General features: G+C 45.9%; 1 protein-coding gene across 3 annotated transcripts; it reads right to left on the minus strand.

The window, feature by feature from the left end:
• Positions 1 to 2696: 2696 nt before the first annotated feature.
• Positions 2697 to 19480, minus strand: ZDHHC1 (zinc finger DHHC-type containing 1). Of its 3 annotated transcripts, none has more exons than XM_066194618.1 (11): positions 19362 to 19480; positions 18016 to 18234; positions 17656 to 17831; positions 16946 to 17047; positions 15989 to 16113; positions 15504 to 15662; positions 12011 to 12075; positions 7116 to 7201; positions 6377 to 6470; positions 5310 to 5418; positions 2697 to 4884 (listed from the first exon to the last, which is right to left on the minus strand). In XM_066194618.1, the coding sequence occupies exons 2-11, from the start codon at positions 18232 to 18234 to the stop codon at positions 4607 to 4609; spliced, it is 1413 nt and encodes a 470-aa protein (XP_066050715.1). In that variant the 5' UTR covers positions 19362 to 19480; the 3' UTR covers positions 2697 to 4606. The 3 variants fall into 3 exon arrangements, with proteins under 3 accessions (XP_066050715.1, XP_066050714.1, XP_066050713.1); XM_066194617.1 differs by having other exon boundaries at positions 11963 to 12075; XM_066194616.1 differs by having other exon boundaries at positions 2697 to 5142; positions 11963 to 12075.
• Positions 19481 to 20181: the final 701 nt, after the last annotated feature.

Here is a 20181-nt window from a genome sequence, read left to right on the forward strand (position 1 = left end):
TAAGTCCTGATGAAGGTACAGCCTTATCCAAGGTACAGCCTTATCCTTAGCTTGCCCTGCAGCTCCCCACCAAAGCAGGTGTCTGGCTCTCCTTCCAGCTGACAGCTCCGGACAGGAGCCAGGTAATGTCAGCCGGAGCATCCAGCAAGAATTGGCAGCGGTGGGCAGCGTGGGAGCCTGGATCCTCCGAGCCGGCAGCAGGTGGAGGAGGAGTTGTTGAGGTCGGCAGCTCTCCTGCAGGAGCTCCAGCTGCTCCTGGGGCTGCAGAGCCCAAGGAGCCAAGCAATGGCACACGGGGAGAGCCGGGTAAGGGGGCGCTGAGCCACGACTGGTGAGTTGTCCGCGGGGTCGGGTTGAGCAGGTCAGGTTTCGGTTCCTAAGGGCTGGGGTTTGTTGTGCGTTTGTTTTCACCATGACAGCCCTGTTGGGATGGAGCACGGTCCTTGGCAGGCTCCCGCTGCTCCTCTTGCAGCCCGGAAAAGGAAGCCCGGGAGGAGGCTGTGACTTGGTCCACAGCCCACGGGACAGGCAGTAGTTGAGAGGGAGGTTGCACAGGTCCTGTGATGTGGTGGAGGAGCATGCACATGGCTCCGTGCTCAGCTCGCCGGGGACCCTTCCCTTCTAATCAAGGTCAGGATGTTCCCAGGCTGTCTCCTGCCCCAGGGACAGATTGAGCCGAATACTCCAGCGCCCACCCCAGACACACCGAGGCTCACACACAGCTGCATCCCCGAGGTGCAGCTTCGGCTGCTGGGCTGGTTCCTGCTAGGACTGTGTCCCTCTCCCCTCCCTCACAGAGTTCGGAGTGCTGTGACTGCTCAGGGTGCGGCTCAGAGATCGCACGAGGGCACAAGTACAACCTCTGAGCACCCTCTGTGCTCACCCTCATCCTCTTTGCCCCTGGCCTCCCCCGAGGCTGGGCACCGCAGCCTCCCGGGACTCATCCCGTTTCAGGAATGATTCTCTGGCTCGGCCGTGTCTGGGGTGGGATGAGGTTATGCGGGAACGCCGCTTCTCTAGCGCGAGTTGCTACAAAACAGAGGGAAGTGTTTCGGAGGTTGTGCAATATGTACACGGTCACCCCAGCAACAGCGTGTCCACAAGGCATTAGCGGGGCTTAGCTGCGGCTGCCGAGCGGCGCGATCGGGGACCGGGGCGTGCGGTGTCCGTGCCGGGTGTGCCACCGAGCACGAGCTGCAGTCATGCCACGCACGGCACCGGGCACAGGAACGGGGGGAAAGCTCCATCCTCTGGCAGGAACTTCCTTTCCCCCACCCTGCAACTCAAGGCAGCTCGTTGAGATGCTCTCAGGACGTGTCAAAAGCAGAGCAGGAACAGACTCCTACAAAACCATTTCCCAAAGGATGGCCCCCTTCACTTCAAAGAGGAAACAAAGAAACTTGAGCCAGGCTCAAAGATGAAAGTAAGCACGACGTGCATCCCATGCCAAGGCAGGGGCTTGGAGCAGGCACTGCGGGGCCTGGCACAGCTGCCAGTCAATGGCCAGGGACTGTGGCATGATTCCAGAGGACTGTGGAAAGCTGTCATCCTGCAAATCATTGCTTCTTCCTAATAGAAAGCTACAGTGTCTTGTGGTGGAAACAGCTGGTCCAGGGCACAGCCTCCAGCTGATGGGAGAGTTCACACCCTGGCAAAAACCTTTTATTTAGTGCTGGGGAAGGTGCTTGAGGATGTCAGACCTCAGTCTATCTGCAGTGATGGGGAGCTGAAGGCATCAGGACTTCTGCTGTCAGGACCTCAACCCAGCGCTCCAAGGGTCTTGGGCTGCAGCTTGTGGTCATTGCAACCCTCTGGTGCTGAGCCTAGCACTGTTCTGCCCACACGCTGGGCTCTGCAGCAGCACCCCAATGTGACTTGTTCCTTTTGCTTACAGGTCTGCTATGGACACTTCTCATGAAGAGCAGCAGAAATGCCACTGGCACTCAAACCTGCTGTGTATCAACATCAAAGGCCAAGAGGACAAAAGCAAGGTTGGGAAGGAGAGTCCAGGAGCTAAAACCATCTCAGCCTCACCATTTTCACTCTTGGGTGCTCATTGTGCATCTTGAACAGTGCTCCTTGGATGTGGTTGTGGCAAAAACATAAACCCCAGCCAATTTCAATCACCATGTGGCACACACAATCCTCCTGTTGCCCCTGAGGTTTGGGAGATCTGGGTCCAACACTGGCAGTGCTGGGAGCCTGTCCTGCTAGATCCTGGCTCTTGGCTCAGCACCCAGCTGCTCCAATGCATGGACACAGCCTTGCATGTTTGGCAGCCTTGAGTTATTCAGCAGAGTGGAGCAAATGTTCCAGTTGAAGGCAGGAGAAGGATGTCCCTGGACACCTGACAGCACAGGAAAACCCAGTTCCCCTCAGCCCAAAGAGCACAGCAGCCTTTCTGCAGCACAATGCAGAGCTGGCTGGGCCTCCTCCCTCTGGTGCTCATCCTTCTCCAGCACAAAAACCAGGCTGGGTTCCACAGGGAGAAGGTGCTCTGATCCCTACCCTCAGGGAAGACACTCCCATCTAACACCCAAAAGGCCCTGTGGAGAGTGGACTGCTGTCACCCTCACATTGGTTACAGTGCTGAGCACTTCTGGGACTTCAGAGGCTAAGGGAGAAGTTAACCAAACAGCCTGGGGATCATCAGTGGGGCAGAGCCAGGAATTGCTGCAAAAGAAAGGAGGAAACTATTTACCAAAGAATATAGAAAATTTTATTGTGGCCAGAGCTGCTGAAGAGCTCCATACATGATTTTGGGCCTGATTCTGCATGGACAGAGTAAGAAAACACACAAGGTCTGCTCAGGGGCACCTGCTGAAGAGGAATTACCAATGCTCTCTGATGGAGGGACAGATGGCCTTGGAAAACTATGAGCCCAGCATTGCTGCAGGATGTAGTTTCCTTGGATGATAGTTGACATGAGAAACAACAGCAAGGACTTCGTCTAACTGGGATCCATTGGTGAGCAATGCCCTGGACTTGGTAGAAGCCCAGTGCCACATCTGCTGCTCTACACTCACCTGCTTTTCCAAAGGGTCACACTGCCAGCAGGCACCACTGGCTACAGTAGGCAGGGAAGCTGCAAGGAGTGTGACCACAGGACGGCTCTTCCTGCAAACTGAGACAAAATGACTTCAACAGCTACATGAGACCTCACTTTCACTGATCACCAAGTTGTGTCATTTGATGAAGAGTCAAAGCACCTCAACCCAGTTATTTCAGGAGAAAAAAACAGACAAGAGAAGAGTGGTAAGGCAGCCCTTTAAAACACCTCCAGTCTTTCTCTCAGGCTAGTCTCCCCCATCAAGGCTGGGAGTCCATCCTGCCTGTCCTGTGTTGACTGTGCCGAAAGAGCCTTCGTCCTCAGATCCCCTGTCCTGCTCTGACCCAGTTCCAAGGAATGCTTGCAGACTGAGCTAGACGAGGGGAAAACAGCTTAGCCTGACTCTCGCAGCACCCTGCTTTGTCCTCTCCATCCCTAACCTGCACCCACCATAGCCTGGAGAAAGGTCAGTTGTGCCTTCCATGCATCAAAATGTTTGGAAGGGTGATGAAGACTCCTCTGGCTTCCTTTTCTTTGCTGGTGCACCTGTTTGTTCACAGCACCAGCAGTGTACTGTGCTGGGGATGTGTCTGGAAATGTGCATCCAGCCATGCCAGTGCTGCTGCTCAGGGCTGTGCCAAATCTTGTCAGACATGGCCACACTGGTGGCAAACCCCATGGAGATGTGTGTGTAGCTCCTGTCTGGGCTCTGAGATTAGCTGGCTGCTAGGCAGATCTGGGCTTGCTGGAAGCCCAGCCTCAGCACTCAGCTAGGAACCTGGAACAGGGCATGCTGCCTGGGGAAGTCAGGAGGGCAGGGAGAGCACAGGTGCTGTAGGATGACAGCCCAGACAGCTCTCTGCAGCTCACCACCAGCACAGGGTGCTGTGGCTCGAGGCACTGCCCATGTGCCCCACTGTCTGCTGTGGGACCTTTCTGCACTATACACACCCCAGGCTTGGCTGTGGACTAATACAGATCTGGCAGCCCAGGAACTGGAAAGGTTTCAGGGCCTTCTGTATCCCAAAACTTCTGATGAGAATGCTGCAGTGTGGGGCACCCCAGGCTGCTGGGAAGGGGGAGCAGGTCAAACCATGCTGCCTTACAGAGAACACACTGGTGGTGGCCTTGGCTTGAGGGTGCACAGTGGAAAGCGGTATAGGGATAGGGCAATCCTGAGGTTACTCCCTGACCAACTGCTGAAGCCCCTGAGCATGATCCAAAGACTGACAGGGTGCAGGCCGATGGAAATACAGTCTTCAGGGCACAGGGAATGGCAGAGTTGCAGCCCCATACACTCTGCTGGGAAGTTACTGCAGTACCAGAGTGCAGAGGGCCAAGAGAGGTGTGCTCTTTCCTGGGGAAAGCACTTGAGCTCTCTTGAGCAACAAGGCTACCTCAAGTTTGCCACCTTGCTGACTCTTGCATCCCCTTGGCTGAGGATGAGAAATGTCCCACTGCAGCCTGACAGCACATGCACAGTGAGGGGTGAGTCCTGTAGGCCTCTGCACAGCCCTAACGCTGCTGCCAAAGGCCATGGCTTTGGAAGGATGATTCCTAGGCCGCTGTGGTGCTTGTCCTTATGTCCTTTGAGCATGGATCATGTGTGCCCACATGCTGCTTGCTGGTGCATTTTCTGTGGTCAGGCTCGGATGTGCTCTCACTGGGCTGGGGCTGAGGGACAAGAGGTTCTCCACTGCTCTTACTTACAAACACAGCAGGAATCTTCGAAAAAAGTTCCAGGTCTCGTTGCACACGTCTGTCCTGCTGGCAGCTTCTTTTTTTGACCTTGTGCTCAGAATACAGATTCTTCTTCCTGACTCCTCTGGGATTGTCTGTGGACAAGGGATAATGTTGAGAGTTGCCTGAGTTATTTTTAGAAGGCCCTTGAAGGACTGGGCTCCCAAGGCGAGTCTGAGCCACAGGAATCTCATCCATGGACTCAGCAGACTCTGAGTGATAGTCAGCTGGGGGTCCTGCTGCCTGGATGAGGCCCATGCTGCTGGGGGACACAGCAGCCCTCAGAGGAAAAGCTGGCACTAAGAGCTGAAGGCTGCGGGAAGGTGAGGTGGCAGAAGCTGTGGCTGGGAACTCTGCAGATGGAAATAAAGGGAGAAGAGACCTTAAGGAGAGATTTCTCAGCCCCAAAAAGACATCAACAAGCCCAGGAACTCTGCTATGGCTGATCCACCAGTGTTAAAGCAAATCATACATATATTTATACAAGACTCAGCAGACAAGCTGACTGGTGCACTCTCACCTGATGGGAGATCTGAGAATGAGGGTGGAGGTGTAGCATGAGCTTTAGATCCACTGTCCATTGCTGAGGAAGAAGCCTTCTGCATTTTCTTTCTTCTTTTCTTCTGTTGCTGTGAAAGCAAGTGGCCCAAGAGAAAGGAAGTCACTTCACCAGCCCAAAGTAAGGAAACCATTTTTTGACTTGTTACTACTTTTTAATTCTTCCTACTTTGAATAACGAGCACTAGGTATCACCAAAGTCCAAGAACATTTAGAATATTTGAACTACTACAAAGCAGTAATAGAGAACAAGCATTTCGTGAAAACATATCCACATTATCTGCATACAGTGACTCTCTCTGTGGAGGTACCTTTAAGTTGTTGTCTCATAGAGCTGGGGGTTGTACCAGGGCACTGGTCACTTGCATTTGTAAAGCCAAACTAAAAGAGGGGACCAAAACTCACACAGCACAGGCTGTCCCAAGAAAGAGACAATCCTTGTCCCAAATACAGCAGAGATGAAAACAAAATTTTCTTACCATCTATGGCAAGACTGATTAATAAGCTTGGAGGAAAGAGGAAAAGCACCACCACCTGCCATCTGAGCAAGAGGAGAGAGCATCTGTATGCAGATACATGAATATCAGGAGCCCAGTCCAACACTTTGGAGACCTGTTCCATACACTCAAGCTCCATTTCCACACACATCATCTTTCCCTGGGCAGGTGCTTTATTTGAACATTTAAACTGTTGGGTCTTGCTCTACAGAAACATGCAGAGCTTCTTACGTCAACAAAGCAGTATAGTCAGAATCACTGAGCTGCACTGGGGCAGCAAGACATTGGATTAGAGCTGTGTTACAGCTGTGAGCTCATGAGGGGACTGTAGGATAGCTCTGATCATGCCTGTGAGCAGAGACAGGAGAACATCACTTGGATTTGGTGACTGCAGGACACACCTGCACACACACTGAGGGGAGACAGAGTCTGTGAGCAGGGGCTAAGCACCGCCTGCTCTAGAGTGGGCATGCCTGAGCACCTGGGTGGGTTGCCAGCAGAGCAGGTTGGGTGTGTGGCAAATCTTCCTTACCTGAGAAGGGGCCACAGAGGGAAGAGATGGGGACTCAGGAGCTGAGCTCTGCTTGGGGTCACCTTCTTGGTTATGGACGTAGAGCTTTGGAAAGCTAAAAACACAGCAGACACACAAAGGTGATTCCCTGAGATAGCACTTAAGTCTGATGCCCTCTTTGCCTGCATGTACAGATCAAGCTGATCACAGCCTCCCCTGCCTTACACAGCATTCCCAGCAAAACTGCAGGGGAACTCTTCCTGCACAATTGTGCAAAATAACAAGGAAATCCCTAGGGACACAAGTTAACAGGAAAGGACTAATTAAGAGGAAAGGATCCTGTTTTCCCAGGAGTGCTTGCCTGTGTTATAAACTTGCAACTGTTGCGAGTCATTTCTCCACAACCTGAAATCATGTAACTATAATGAGTTCAATAAAAAAGTTAAAGGACAAATCAGCCAGCCTTAAAGTAATTTTAATATAAAACAATTAATAGAAACCATTTTCATATAAAATATTTAATATAAAACAGCCTAAAGAGAGTATTCTAGGAATGATATTTTCCCAGGAGACAGAAGGCAAGTATTCCTGCAGGTATTTACCCTCCTGACACTCAAAGATTTCTTCATGCCTTGCTCAAAACACTGGTGCTCCCTATCTTTCTAAGTACTTTTGTCTTAGGCTCCATCAGTGACCTTGACAGCAAGTTCCCATTCACCAGACATGCTGCTAGGAGAATCTTATCCTCGACTTTTCTCACCTTTTTCCTGAAGTTACTGTTGAGACTTCCTCTACTTGAATTCCAGGGTCTCTGTAGCCAGGATTACCTGACAGTAAGTCTGCTTCCTGGAAAAAAAAACAAAACCAAAACCAGAATTTTCAGACTAATATGAACACAGAGGGGAGAACAGGAATTTCCATTACAGATGTACTCTTTCTCCTCATGCCAGACATCTTTTGTCCTTACAGGTAGCACAGCAGGAAACTGCTGCTTAAGAAGATGGAAAACCAAGATTGGCACAATTAGAAGTCTTTGATTAATTAGTTTAGTCCAGCCAGTATTTCATATGATTCAAAACCAAATCACACTTACAGAGATCAGCTTAGTCATTTCTTGGGACCACATTCAAAATACCACTTAAAGCTTCCATTAGTTACACAGTTCAATCTGAGGAGCTGTGCAGTGAATGCAAAAAATATCTTTTAAATGCAAAATAGAGGTGAGAAAGATGGAAGCATGAAATATACATAAAAAGCATAAAATGTTTTCTATTTCTTGTGTGACCCTGTATGGCCAAGGCCTGCTAATTTTTAAAAATGAGTGTGATATGTTGCTTATTTGCCTCAGGTATGGAAGAACTCACAGGAATGACATCTGAACTTGAAAATTGCATATTTTTGGAAACATTATAAGAATAAGCCTCCTAAATCCAAATGCTGCATTACAGGAAAAGACCCCAGTCGTCCCTCAAAAGCAGCCAGTTAAGATGGTCAGAGTATCAAGGGATGAAGCCCAGTTATCAAAAAAGGATAAACCATGCTCAGAAGAACCTTGACACCACATATCATCTGCTCTTAAACTTGGATAATCATCAAGAGAACTCCTTCCTAAGTATTTCATTGTGCAGTGACTATAAAGATATTTTAAAGTAACTTTTATGTTAAGATGGAAGGATTTAAAATGTGATAGGCATTAGCTTCAAAAATAGCTAAAAAAAGCTCATGAAGACCTATTTTTCTGAACAGCCTGATCAGCAAATTTGAGAAAATGAAGTCAAGGTTGGACATGCCACAAATGGATTCCTGAGAGATCCAGGGCCTCTGCACTTCAACAGATTCATAAACAATCAACAAAAGAGCAGAGCAGTGAGAAGCCTGGTGATGACACTCCCTGATGTAAGGCATTAAAAATGAAAGCCAGCCGCAAAGAGCTGCGGAAGATCTTTGCAATATTGAATTACAGGGTGCTAAAATGGCACAAAAAATCAATATTGCTAGAGGTAAAGATGGAAAGTGAAGCATGTGGGAAAAGCAGTGTAAACTTTATATACAAAGAATCAGTCTCTGAACTAGAAAAGAATCCATGGAGCTGCACATTCAGTGGCAGCCAAGAAATCATTTCAGATATTAGGAATAAAAAGCGAAGGCAAATAAAAAGAGAAAAAAATAACAATTTCAACTGTTTTATAGGTGGTAACATAACATCTGAAGGGAATTGGTTTAGCAATCAAAAACATGACTTTCTGATTTAAAAATTTATCCAAGTGCAAGATTAATAATCTGCAGAGATTTACAACATGTATTTCAGTTGGAACTTGCAACTCAAGTCAGATCATCACTCATCACCAGCTGAACACAAAGTGTGCACAAATGTCTCCTCAAAGCTCCTTGGGACATTTACAATCAAGATTTACATTCAGACCTCATGCACCTGAGTCATGAGGGAAGGAGACCAGACACAGTCTCGTGTCACTGTGAGTGTACAGGCAGGAGATGCAGGTCTTATCAGAGCGAGGCAGATCATGGCTGAAATGAGCTGCAACAGAGACATCCCACTGCACAGAAAACTGAAAACAAGCAGGACTCAATGTCCACAGCACATAAACAGGACTGCAGGACTGGCATTTCAAGGGAGCTTAATAAATGATTCATCTTGAGAATAACATGGACAATTTCTTTCCAAGAAGGGAATGAAAGAGCCTCTTTAAATCCATTTTGTTAATTTCAGCCTTCTATAAATAATGTAGAACCAAAGCAGCCACATAAATGAAAGTAAAGCATTAGAGCTGACTACAAAAACAAATGAGACTCAATCAGTAGAAAAGACAATGTTCTCTCACAGTGTGACACAAGCTACAGCCACAGCACTGAGTCCAAGCCTCTCTCTGCTCCCAGGCATTTAGCAGGAGGGTCAGAATCCTCCCACTGCAGCATCAACACAAGCCACCCTTTGCAGCTGGGTTGTCAGGATTCAGCTGCTGCTCCTGCTGAAAGCTGGACTGACAGACTGCACAAGTTCTGCCCCCACGCAAATCCCAGCCATGTTCACCAAATTCCAGTTGTGACCATCCCAAAGTCCATGGTTTACAAGCCCAGGATGGATTCAGCTCCCTTTCCCACTGCAGCTGCCCTTATCAACAACTTCAGTGTCAGGAAGTGCCCTGAAGTGCTGTCTGCCTGGAGGGCAAGCAGAATTGAACAGGAAAAAAAGTTCTTGTTCCAAGGAAAGTGGGTCTGTTGCAAGTTCAGGCTGAGAATGCAGACTAAGTTCATCTTACATCGACAATGGAAGAAAGAAACAATACTGAAAATGGAAGAGAAAGTGAGTAAAATCTGTGTTTAGTATTTAAAATCAAACCCCACCAACCTGAATCGGTTTCCAAAGCAAGTTCAAAGCTTTAGGAATGTGAGAAGAATCAATCCCCAGCTGGCCTCATATGAAAGCCAGCTCCCTGGCATGAATGCAATTATGCATTAAAGCATAGGGTTTGGTTTAGTTTACATTTCTTTGGACTGCAAATGACTTCAGAAAAAGTGGTTACTTGCACATCCTGCTTTAGTTATGGTAATAGAAGCAAAGGGTCAATGTGTCCAACTGTTTCGCATTTTTTGTGATACCTGAACCATTTAAATGTGCAAAATTAGGACTCTTACTTTGTGGATCCTACAAGTACATAAGAATCTTTTATCCTGAACAACAATCCTTTAACCTGAACATAGCTGAAGACTTAACCACAAACCAACAGGGAAAACTGAAGCCAAAACCAACACCCAAGCTTGAATAAGGCTCAAAAACAAACCTTAAAGGGGAAATACATGTTTCTTCTTAGTCCCTAAAATGAATGAACAGTTCAGACAAAAGTGGAAAGAGGATGATTTCCATTTTATGCTTACAACATGTTGGATCAATTACAAAGGGTTGCAGTGTTCAAGCTAAAGAAGGCTGTATTCAATACAGCTTACAAAAGGCAAGTCACTTGGTGTCCTCCTACTCCAATCTATTTGTTTGTGTTTATCTCTGGTTGCTATGTAAGAAACAAGGAAAATCTGGTGGGTTAACATTTTTCTTAACAATGTTACTGGGCATCATCCAGTCTTTCTTGTTCCCCAAGGTCCTAACTGCAGTCCTGAAACACCAAACTCCTCTTCACCCTGCTCCTTCCAGGCTTGTTGCTTCAAATTAACCATATTCACACATATCTAGATAAGAACCAGTGCAGACAGGAGAACATCACTGAACGCCAACATCCCAAATGTGCACACACACATGAAGTCCACCCCTGTTCAAATACCTTTTCAGTATCAATTAAAATTCAGAAACTTAATGATTAGAGCTAATGCTTTATTATTATTTTAATTTTCATATTAAACAAAGCTCCATGAAACAAAGTGCCAAATATTTTTGTTGTTATAGAAACCACTGTTTAAACTGAAAGTTTAACTTTTCCAAAACAGTAAAAAACATATATGAAAAGCTAGGGACTTCATATTATACAAAACTGAGTGAGATCACTTTCCCCTTTGCATTGATAGGGAAGAACTATGGATGAATCCAGAGACACCCCAGTATCTCTACAGAGAATACTTGGATGAACCTTGTATTTAATTAATTTCTCTTGAAATACAAAACTGTTTGCATAGTAGATAACATAGTTGCATTGAATGAAAAGTAACACATGACCAAGAATCAGAGAATAATTTAGACTAGGAAGAATTTCTGGAAGTTTCTAGTTCAAGCCCCTGCTAAAGTTAGTACAGAATGTGTCCAGTCAAAATTTGAGTTAATCCAATAATTTGCCTTGTAGCAAAATAAATTACACTGAACCTCTCAATTCAGAGCCTGATACATCTGCCTCTGCAGAGTCTAGCAGCATTTAAGAGCTTGTAGAACTCTTTCTACAGAGATATAGATCAACACCATGGTAATAACAAGGACCCTTATCATTACACAGACTCATTTCAAAGAAAAGCAGTTATCTGGGTCATTTCGGAAAAACTAGTGTTCTTTTCAAATGCAAGATGGTTAAACTACTGGAATTATTAACTGCTCAGTGATTAGCCTCAGTTTCTCCAGCCCTAGAGCCTGTCTCATTTGAAGTCATGACACAAACCCCCAAGATGTGCAGTGCCACCTAAACAGATGGTCCTGCCCTTTTCAGGGAAAGGATTCTTCCCAGTCTTCAGTCACCCTCATTTGTGCTGAGCCAGGCATTTATGTGACTGCTTGCTGAACCAAATAGGAAGGACCTGGGCCAGCTCAACTATTTTTTTAATAAAGTTTATTGTTACTCAGATGAGTTCCCCCACCCTGTCCTAATGAACAGCTGTGCTGGCAGAAGAGACAAGATAGTGCAGGGCCCAAAATAAGTGGAGGAAGCGAGTGGGTGGGATTGATTCCTTTGAAAGCAGCACTTGCTTACACCTAAAGTGTTCGTGGAATTACAGGCCCTGCACTCTTTCACATCCTACTCAACTCCATCAAAGTACCTTTGAAGTCTAATCTCTACCAACTGCCTTTAAAATATGGGGCTCAAGAAAGTGAAGTTTACACAGCGAACAAGCAAGGCTGTTTCTGGGAAGTGGACTGAGGATGAGTAGGATGAGTACCTGACTGGGTCTCACTTGGGAGGAACAAGACTCTTGTTTCTTGTCTACCTTGTCTGGCTGCTGCTGGGGACGCTGCTGCAGGATGTACTCATACGTAGTCAGCTTGTGCCACACTGAAAGGGAAGAAAGAGACCTGTCAGCACAGGAAAGGCCCCTCCCTGACTGCACTTACACAAACAGACTGGATAACTATACAATCAAATAGTAACTACAAACATGAAACAACTGGTAATCTAAGCCAAAAGTACCCGTGCACTGTACATCCTACTGTATCCTTTACTGTCACCATCACAATGCTTTCTTATAGTCCTGCTATTCCACAGTGTCCTAGAATGGTACAGCCTTCTATACTGTAGTAATTTGTCCCATTCATTTCAGGGCAAATCAATTATTCATGCCCAACAAGGGTAAGATCTGTACTGCACAAACAGTTTGGTGAGCAATCAGAAAGTATGTGGTGCTAAATGGAGAGAAGAAATTGAGCAGGCCAGTGTGTCCTGTAGTGACTGAGACACTTAAAGTGCAAACCAGTGAGCATCAAATGCACAGCTTGCCTCATGTCAAACAGATGTGCCCAGAGTTCACATGTCCCTGACTTTATGAGCTCTCCAGGTCCCCATGCAAACACATCTCTTTCCATCAATGACCAAAAAAGCATGTGACATTTCTGAGCAACTTGGTTTCTTCATGAGACCCAAAAGAGTCCTAAATGCAGACATTCTTCCCATAATGACCTTAAGAATTTTTAGAAAATAAACCCCAGAAATGGACGCTGAAGGGTTTTAGTGCACAGCCTGGTAGTTATTCCTCCTTTTTTACAGAAGCACAGCAGTTAAAGCAGATGCCTAGGATAATTTGGACTAAAATCCTCCCTCTGCCAGAAGACACTTATATCACTGATATCTTACCTCTCAAAACCATGCCCTGAGCACAGGACTACTTCACAGAGAAGTGGGGGAGAGCAGAGGAGAGGTGCCCCTCTGCTAAAGCAATCACCTTACGAAAAAATAAAAATTCAGGATCCATTTGGGCAAGAAGAGAGAACATAGAGATGAATGTGAGTCTGCAGCCAAGTGATTACTTAACAGAACAGAGCAGGGTGCTGGCAAGTGCTCCTAGAATGGCACCCTTTTCTTTCTTTGAAAAACAAAATGTTGCTCCATAAGCAAAGGCCTATTAGCCATTTTTAATTTGGATTTTGTTGAGTTCTGAATACTTACAGTATAATTTAAAAAATATTTTACTAGAGCTATTTAGTTAAAATACTGCATTTTTTTTGCCAGATAACACTGCAGCACATAACATGCAAAATACAGTGTGTGAATAACCCTATATGCTTTTATGTTCCCTACTATTTTTTCCTTTCTATTCTGCCAACAGTTTCTTGGTATTGAAGAAAAAAAAATTCTCCTTCCAAGCTTCTGAAGTGCCATGCTTCACCAAATGCCTTTAGAACTGACTCTGAATCAAGAGTAGTAATTTTGAATACATGGACCTACTTTTTTGAGGATAACCTACTTTCTTTGAGTGATCATAGCAAGTAATTAAAATCTGGAGAGTAACTGAAATTTTCACTGTGCTTGTAACAAAACTAGATACAAAATTTTAATAGTCATACCTGACTTAAGCCATTTTTTAATGGAAGCCTAATGCAGTACCACTCACAGGGGTGCTATTTAACTCACGTAATTTAATTATTGAAAAACAAAAAGGTATATGAAGAAATACTGACCAACAGTAACTACACTGGAATTGGTAAAGTGTATTTCTAGTCTCAAAAGAGGGAAGACAGTTCATTACAACACTTTCCACCTTAAAGCATTCAGAGGAGACTATTGACAATTACAGGTATGAAATAAGAGGAGTTTAAGTTCAGACATACTTTGTCTGTCTCCCTGAAACCCAGTAGGAAGTGCAAATGCAGTGGTAAGTGCAATGCATACTCATAAGCAGCACACAATAAAGGCTTCAGTGTGCTGACACCCCTCCTTTACAGCAAGGGCTTGCACACTACATTCTGTACAGCTGGGAGCAGTTTCATCAGGGCAGCAGATTATAATGTAATAAAATGTTAAAAACATTAGCAATAATTCTGTTTCCATGCAAGATGAAAGATAAAGATTTTAAATTGGGCCAAAAAGTAGAAGTTAATTTGGCTCGAAATTTATTCTGAAAGAGGAAAAAGAATCACCCCAAGAAAACAGCAGCAAAATCTCCCCCAAGCCTGTAGCACAACTAGTGGCACACACAGAGGTTTCTGTCTGACAGATAAAGCAGGTCATTATCTCAGGCAGGGAGCACCCTCTTGTGGAAGCTGCACACAAGGACAGGGTAAATACCACTAAGGACTAAGCAGAATAAACCTTTTTCATTCAGAAGAAACCTTCCTGGAGCTTTGTCACGCTTTTTATCTTTAAAAAGTGTTAGATCAACCTTTCAAATCTCCAGACAGTGCCATTAACACAGAAAAGCCAACTGTCAATTCTGCCAAGGAAGTCAAATTGCAGCATTCCCAAATGTCAGTCAAGCTCAAAGAGGCTCTAGAAGAAAACGATGGTCAGTGTCCACACTGAGTGCCCTGTCCATACCAGCTGGCCAGCACTCACCTATCAAACACTACACTTCAGCAGTGCAACTGTTTTGCTTCTGGAACTGTGCTGGTTTTTGCTGACCTAGTTTGTGTTGGCATCTGCAGGTCTGTTAACTGAGAACCTGAAAATCCATCCAAGGATCCTCTGTAACCGCTGTCCTCACTTCTCTTCCACCACATCCCTTCTTTTCTACTTCTGGCACCACCAGCTACTGCAAATGTAAGATCTCTCCCTATCATGACCTTCATCAGCAGCCAAAAAGCATTGGCTTAATTTTAAACGATGGCTGAAAAAAGTTTTTGATGCCCATCTCTACATAAACAAACATAAATATCCTTTCTTGACAGAGCAACAAGCAGATCTAAAGAGAAGGCTTTCTGAAAGCCTCTTCCTCTGAATTCCACAAATCTTCTTGTATCAATATGGTACAATTTTCATAAAGGGGCCTTATCCTGGATGGCAGTGATCCAATCAGAAATTTAGCTCCGTACATCCACATTTCTCTGGGCTAAGGGAAAAAACAGGCTCTCTCACACAGCAGAAGTACTGGGGAGCACAGTGAGGAGACTCACAAAGGCCACATGCAGAGTCAATCTGAATCTGCCATCGCTGGTACCACGCTGGGGTTGACCAGTTCATCTCACTTAGCTTCTCCAATACCCTCCCAAGTGCTCTCAGTTTCAGGATAACATAGCTTAAACATGGCTGCAGAGGGCCAACACAAGCCCCACATTACACATGCACTGATAAGCCTACATGGTACAGGGGGGAACTCAGAAATATAAATTTAAATCCCAATTTTGCACGTTTTCAATGGCAATCTTGCACAATATATTAATGTATACATGGGTGTATATTAATGACAAAGGTGAACAGACAGTGAATGCAGGATGAGTAGAAGATAAGCAAAAATGAAATGGGTATGTACATGACAGGAACAAAATACCTACAGAGATAGATGTGAAAGGTCAAGAGGTGGCCCAGCAGGATCATGGTCACTAGGCTCAGAAGAATAAAAATCCCAGCTGTCACCAAAATGGCAGGTGCCCGAGTCTCAACAGGAGATGCAGGAAGAAACACAAACCAGCGGTCCATGTGGTTCCTCAAAGCTGTAAAACAGAGTTGGAGGTAAGTAGAGTATCCAGGTATCTCTAAATAAACTTTACAGCTGGAAATCCTGTTAACTCAGGAGTAGCTGCAGACCCATTGTGCACTGGAGACTAAGAAATCTGGTGCCTGCAAGGCTTTTAGGAAGAGCAATTAGCTCTGTAAGGAAAGACATTCCATCCAGCTGAGCAGAGATACTCTAACAGAAGTACAAAATTGAAGTGGTAAGGAATGGAGTTTCTCCTCAGTGAAAGCGTTCACAGAATTCAAACCCTTATCAAGATAAGCTGGCTGATTCCCAGGATGCACATGTGGAGCACTGCTGTACCATCAAAGTGCTGGTCAGAGCGAAGCACCGTGGGGTCGACAAAGAACTCCACAAAGACGTAGGAAGCGATGAGCAGCAGAAGCCCCAGGCCCAGAATGGCAGACAGCACGCTATTCAAAAAGAGCCTGCCAAGAAAGGGAGAGGTCTCAGTGGCTTCAATAACATCACACACACAATTCAGTATCCCAACCTTTAATAGAGACAGCTGTCTCAAATTACTGTCATGCTTTCTTACACTTATGATAGATAATGGTGAACAGCTTTACTTATTATTTGTTACTCTGAGGGACTAAACTGTAACCCTTTAGTGCAACCATGGTTACAAAACAGTCAAGTATTTCTAGGACAGACAAAGAGCTCCCTACACAAAATCTGAACATGGCAGTGTAACATGGCACCCAGCAACAACACCACTCTGCTTTCTACAGGGTTTAAGTGCAGGAAAGTAAATTGAGAAGCATCAATGACAGTCTCTTTATTCTTATCTCAAACCTGGGATGGATTAGAGGTCCCTATATGCTGCTGTGACTCCTGCCAACTGGCAAATCTTGTAAGGAAAGCACATGATCTGGATGCTGGTTGTTTCAAATTGGAACAGCACCATCATGGTTCTATTCCTACTCTAGCTTTCAGAAGCACTAAGGACACCCAATTAACATCCTGTAAGCTTTTCCTAATACCAAATAATAACTCTATGTTCTCTGTTTTTACTTACAGATGTTCAGCTACAACATTTTAAGTTTAGGAATTTTATCCCTGGTTATTTGAATGTCATGATTATGCTTGTATTTTTCATCTAGTTTTCTCATGACTGATTCTGTTCAGCCAGGGGCTAAAAGAAAAGGGGTTTTGAATGGCTAAGTACAAACTGGACTGAGTTACAGGAGAACCTTGGAAAGAGAAAGAGACACATCATTGATGCAGTGCTGTGTTTCTGTCACAATGCCAAGCTCTTACCAGTAATTCCTCTCGCCCACACAGTTGTTGAGCCATTTGCAGTGATGATCAAAGCCACACACACACTTGTTGCAAGTTCCACAGTGCTTTGACTTGGCACTCCTGCCAAAGAAAGAGTGGCATTAGCATGGCAGCACCAGCTCATTACTATGACTTTTCAGTGACTCAAACACAGGGGGATACAGCAGGAGAGATCCTGGTAATAGTGAGTAAACCTTCTGCATCAGGAGTACTTTATCTCCCAAACTTATCTGTCACTGCTGGACCACAGCTCCAAACACTACAAAATTCACCTTTCAATGCACTGCATGATTTTTCATTTGGAGACTGTTGAATTCTTATTTGAATCCCTTCAGCAGTACTACAGAGCTTGATCTTAATGCCTGCCCTCCAAGCATTTCCTGCAATTGGCCAGCAGAGACAAGCACACACACACAGAAGTCACACACTGTTAGGTAAAACACCAACGCCCAGGGAACATGGCACACTACAGCCTTCTCCACACAATGTGAGCAATGAAATAAAACACAGAACCCTGTGCACAGTTGACAGGGGGCCCCTACCCAACTACCTGAACCCTGCCACAGGACAAAGCTTAACTTGCACCGTAGCAGCTCAGGGGCTCAATTTCAAATCTTATAGTCTGACATTAAGGACTAATGGTGAAATGCAATGGTGAAGACAGAGCAATAGAAAGAAAAGATACTTACACATCTACATCACAGACATAGCAGTGGTGGTTCTCAATGACATGTGCGTGTTGGTTACGGTTGAAGGTGGCCAGGGGCCCCAGATAGTTCTTTTCTCTCACATTTGCATCTGCAGGATCAATGGAGACTGCAGTAAGATGAACAACTAAATGGTAGATAAAACACACTCCTGGACACTGAAGTACACAGTTAAGGATTTAACACATCTTTTAATCCTTAATACACAAATCCCACAGAGATGAGAAATACTCTGGCCCAGGTGCTTTTCTCCCAATGCCTTCTGTGCCACCTAAGGAGGGCAGTTAAACCTCCCAGTGATAGTTTGTACCAGCCCATGTTCTCCTCTGCATCCAAGGATACGATGTAACCAGCGGGTAGCCAGTGGCGGGGCAGGAGAGGAACCAGGATTCCAAAGCCAACCAGCGCAAAGAAGAGGAAGAGCAGCCAGGCAATGATCTGGAACAGGTGCAGGGGCCAGCTCCAGCCATTCCTTCGAGCACGCTGGGTCTTCGCTTCAGGGAGAGCTTCATCCAAATCCTCTGGAACTATCTTATTATGAGGTTTATTGCAGATATTCATCTACAGAAGACAAAAATGGAAAACAAAAAGCTGTGATGCAAAAGCGCGTGACTGAGCCCTGGTGCTGGAGAGATGCTCCAAGGTGGACAAAGTTGGAGACTAAAATGATGACGCATGTGAAGCGAAACAGTTCTGAGCTCAGAGGCAATTTCTCCTTTTTTTCAGTTTGTGGTCGATTATTAGAGGTTGCTTTTCACTTGCCAAAGGGCCAGGAGAGCTTCTAACAACAGAGAGTTGGGCTGCTCTGCTTCACAGAAAACTTGAGAGAGCAGAGAGAGCAGGCAGTAGATCAGGGCCAGCATCACAAAACCAGCACAAAGGAGCTCTGCTGGACCTGAGCTGCCTCAAGGTACCTCTGCACCACTCTCACCCTTCCTCAGTAACTAAAGAGGACGTGAAATTAACATCTAACATGGCAAACAACTTCAATTAGTCTGATCAACACACACAGGAGAGTGATGAAAGAAAAGGAGGAGGTCTCTGGGTCACTTGTGGTATTTTTGATAATGGTTCCGGTTTTAGAACAATTCCACGGAGCTGGAAGAGAGCAAGCACAGCAACATGCTGAAAGAGTGAGCAGGACAATTCCAACCTTGGTATGCCAACAGCCCTTCAGTCCCTGGTGAAGGGCTGGAAATGTCTTTTTGGGTCAACTGCTAGAGGAGTGGGTAAGAATAGCAGAGAATATAATTTATGTTCATCAGCACGGTCTTATCAACAAGCTGCCTGGAATAAAAAATCCTAACTTCACCGTTTGAATTAGCAGTATCTGCCTGAATTCATCATTTAAGTTGCTCCATGGCAACTGGCTCATCACTGATGAGAAATCATTACCAATCACGTAATCCTTTTCTCATCAGGCTGTTGAAAACTTGCTCGTGCGTCACTTTGAGCTACCTCTTGCAAAACCCGTAGTGGTTATGCCCGGCACGCCTTTATACCCACTTCCAGAAGACACTGATTATAAAAAGCAAAGCATGAAGTCGCTATCAGGGTAGACAGAGAGAGAGCCTCCGGGACGCAAGGGCAAGCACCAGAAGCCGGGCGGGGTGAGCGGTTTCCCGGGCAGCCACTCTAGAGAGAGGCGCGTAGACCCCTTCCACACTCCACCACCTCCCACCCCTCACCTTCTCCCCGCAGAAGCGGTTGACAGCGGCCCCGGCCCCGCCTCATGCCCAGGCAGGGCGCGGGGCCCCTGGCTGAGGCCTCCCCGGCAGCGACCGGCGCCTCCGCGGGCCCCGGGCCGCTGGGCCCGTCGCCATGGCAACGGCTACGGCGGCGCGCAGGGGGAAAAACGCGCCGGGCGCGATCGTTCCGCGGGGATACGCGAGAAAGGAGAGAGGCTTCGTCCGACATCAGCCCCGGTGTGCAGTCCTCTCACACCCGGGGAAATCCTCCCTACGACACTCCCCAGCCTTCCAAGGGGGGTCATTCTACACAGATGGGGCTGGAGATGCCCACTGAGCCAGCGGTGGAGGCTGGCTGTGAGATAAAGCCATCCCACTCCTGGAAAATTCCATTCGCTGTTATATCGACCAGGCTTTATGGCACGAAAATGTAGTAATTTTGTTTTTATATTCAGATTTACACTGTTAAATAATGAGGTTATGGAATTTTACTGGGGAGTTTGGAATTTTACTGGAGGATTTGCAGTGGTTTGTGCTTAAGTAAAACAAAGTAAAGGACAGGGAACTAAGGATTGCCTTATCAGTGAAGGATAAAGGATACCACTGGGCAACCAGGATAACACAGCATTTGATGGATTTGAAACCCTCCTAGCATTGTCTGGCATCAGCAATTCCAGCAAGACAGATTCCAGGGATGCCTGGATCATGGAATCTTAGATTATCCTGAGTTGGAACATCAAGTCCAACTCCTGACTCTGCATAGAACTACAAGAACACTGGGAAAATAAAATCATAGAAGCAGTAATGTTGGAAGAGATCA

This window comes from Chamaea fasciata, unplaced genomic scaffold (genome assembly GCF_029207755.1).
Source record: "Chamaea fasciata isolate MVZ Bird 193981 ecotype frontalis unplaced genomic scaffold, bChaFas1.0.hap1 SCAF_12, whole genome shotgun sequence".
NCBI classification, from domain to species: Eukaryota; Metazoa; Chordata; class Aves; order Passeriformes; family Sylviidae; genus Chamaea; species Chamaea fasciata.

What these genes read in the sequence shown, in the direction of transcription:
- ZDHHC1 (XM_066194616.1), bottom strand. Translation starts at nt 18,234, where the DNA reads ATGAATATCTGCAATAAACCTCATAATAAGATAGTTCCAGAGGATTTG. An exon ending in TATGTCTGTGATGTAGATGT is followed by an intron (nt 17,048 to 17,655) that starts GTAAGTATCTTT and finishes TTTCTTTGGCAG; the next exon opens with GAGTGCCAAGTCAAAGCACT. An exon ending in CTCTGACCAGCACTTTGATG is followed by an intron (nt 15,663 to 15,988) that starts GTACAGCAGTGC and finishes TCTGTTTTACAG; the next exon opens with CTTTGAGGAACCACATGGAC.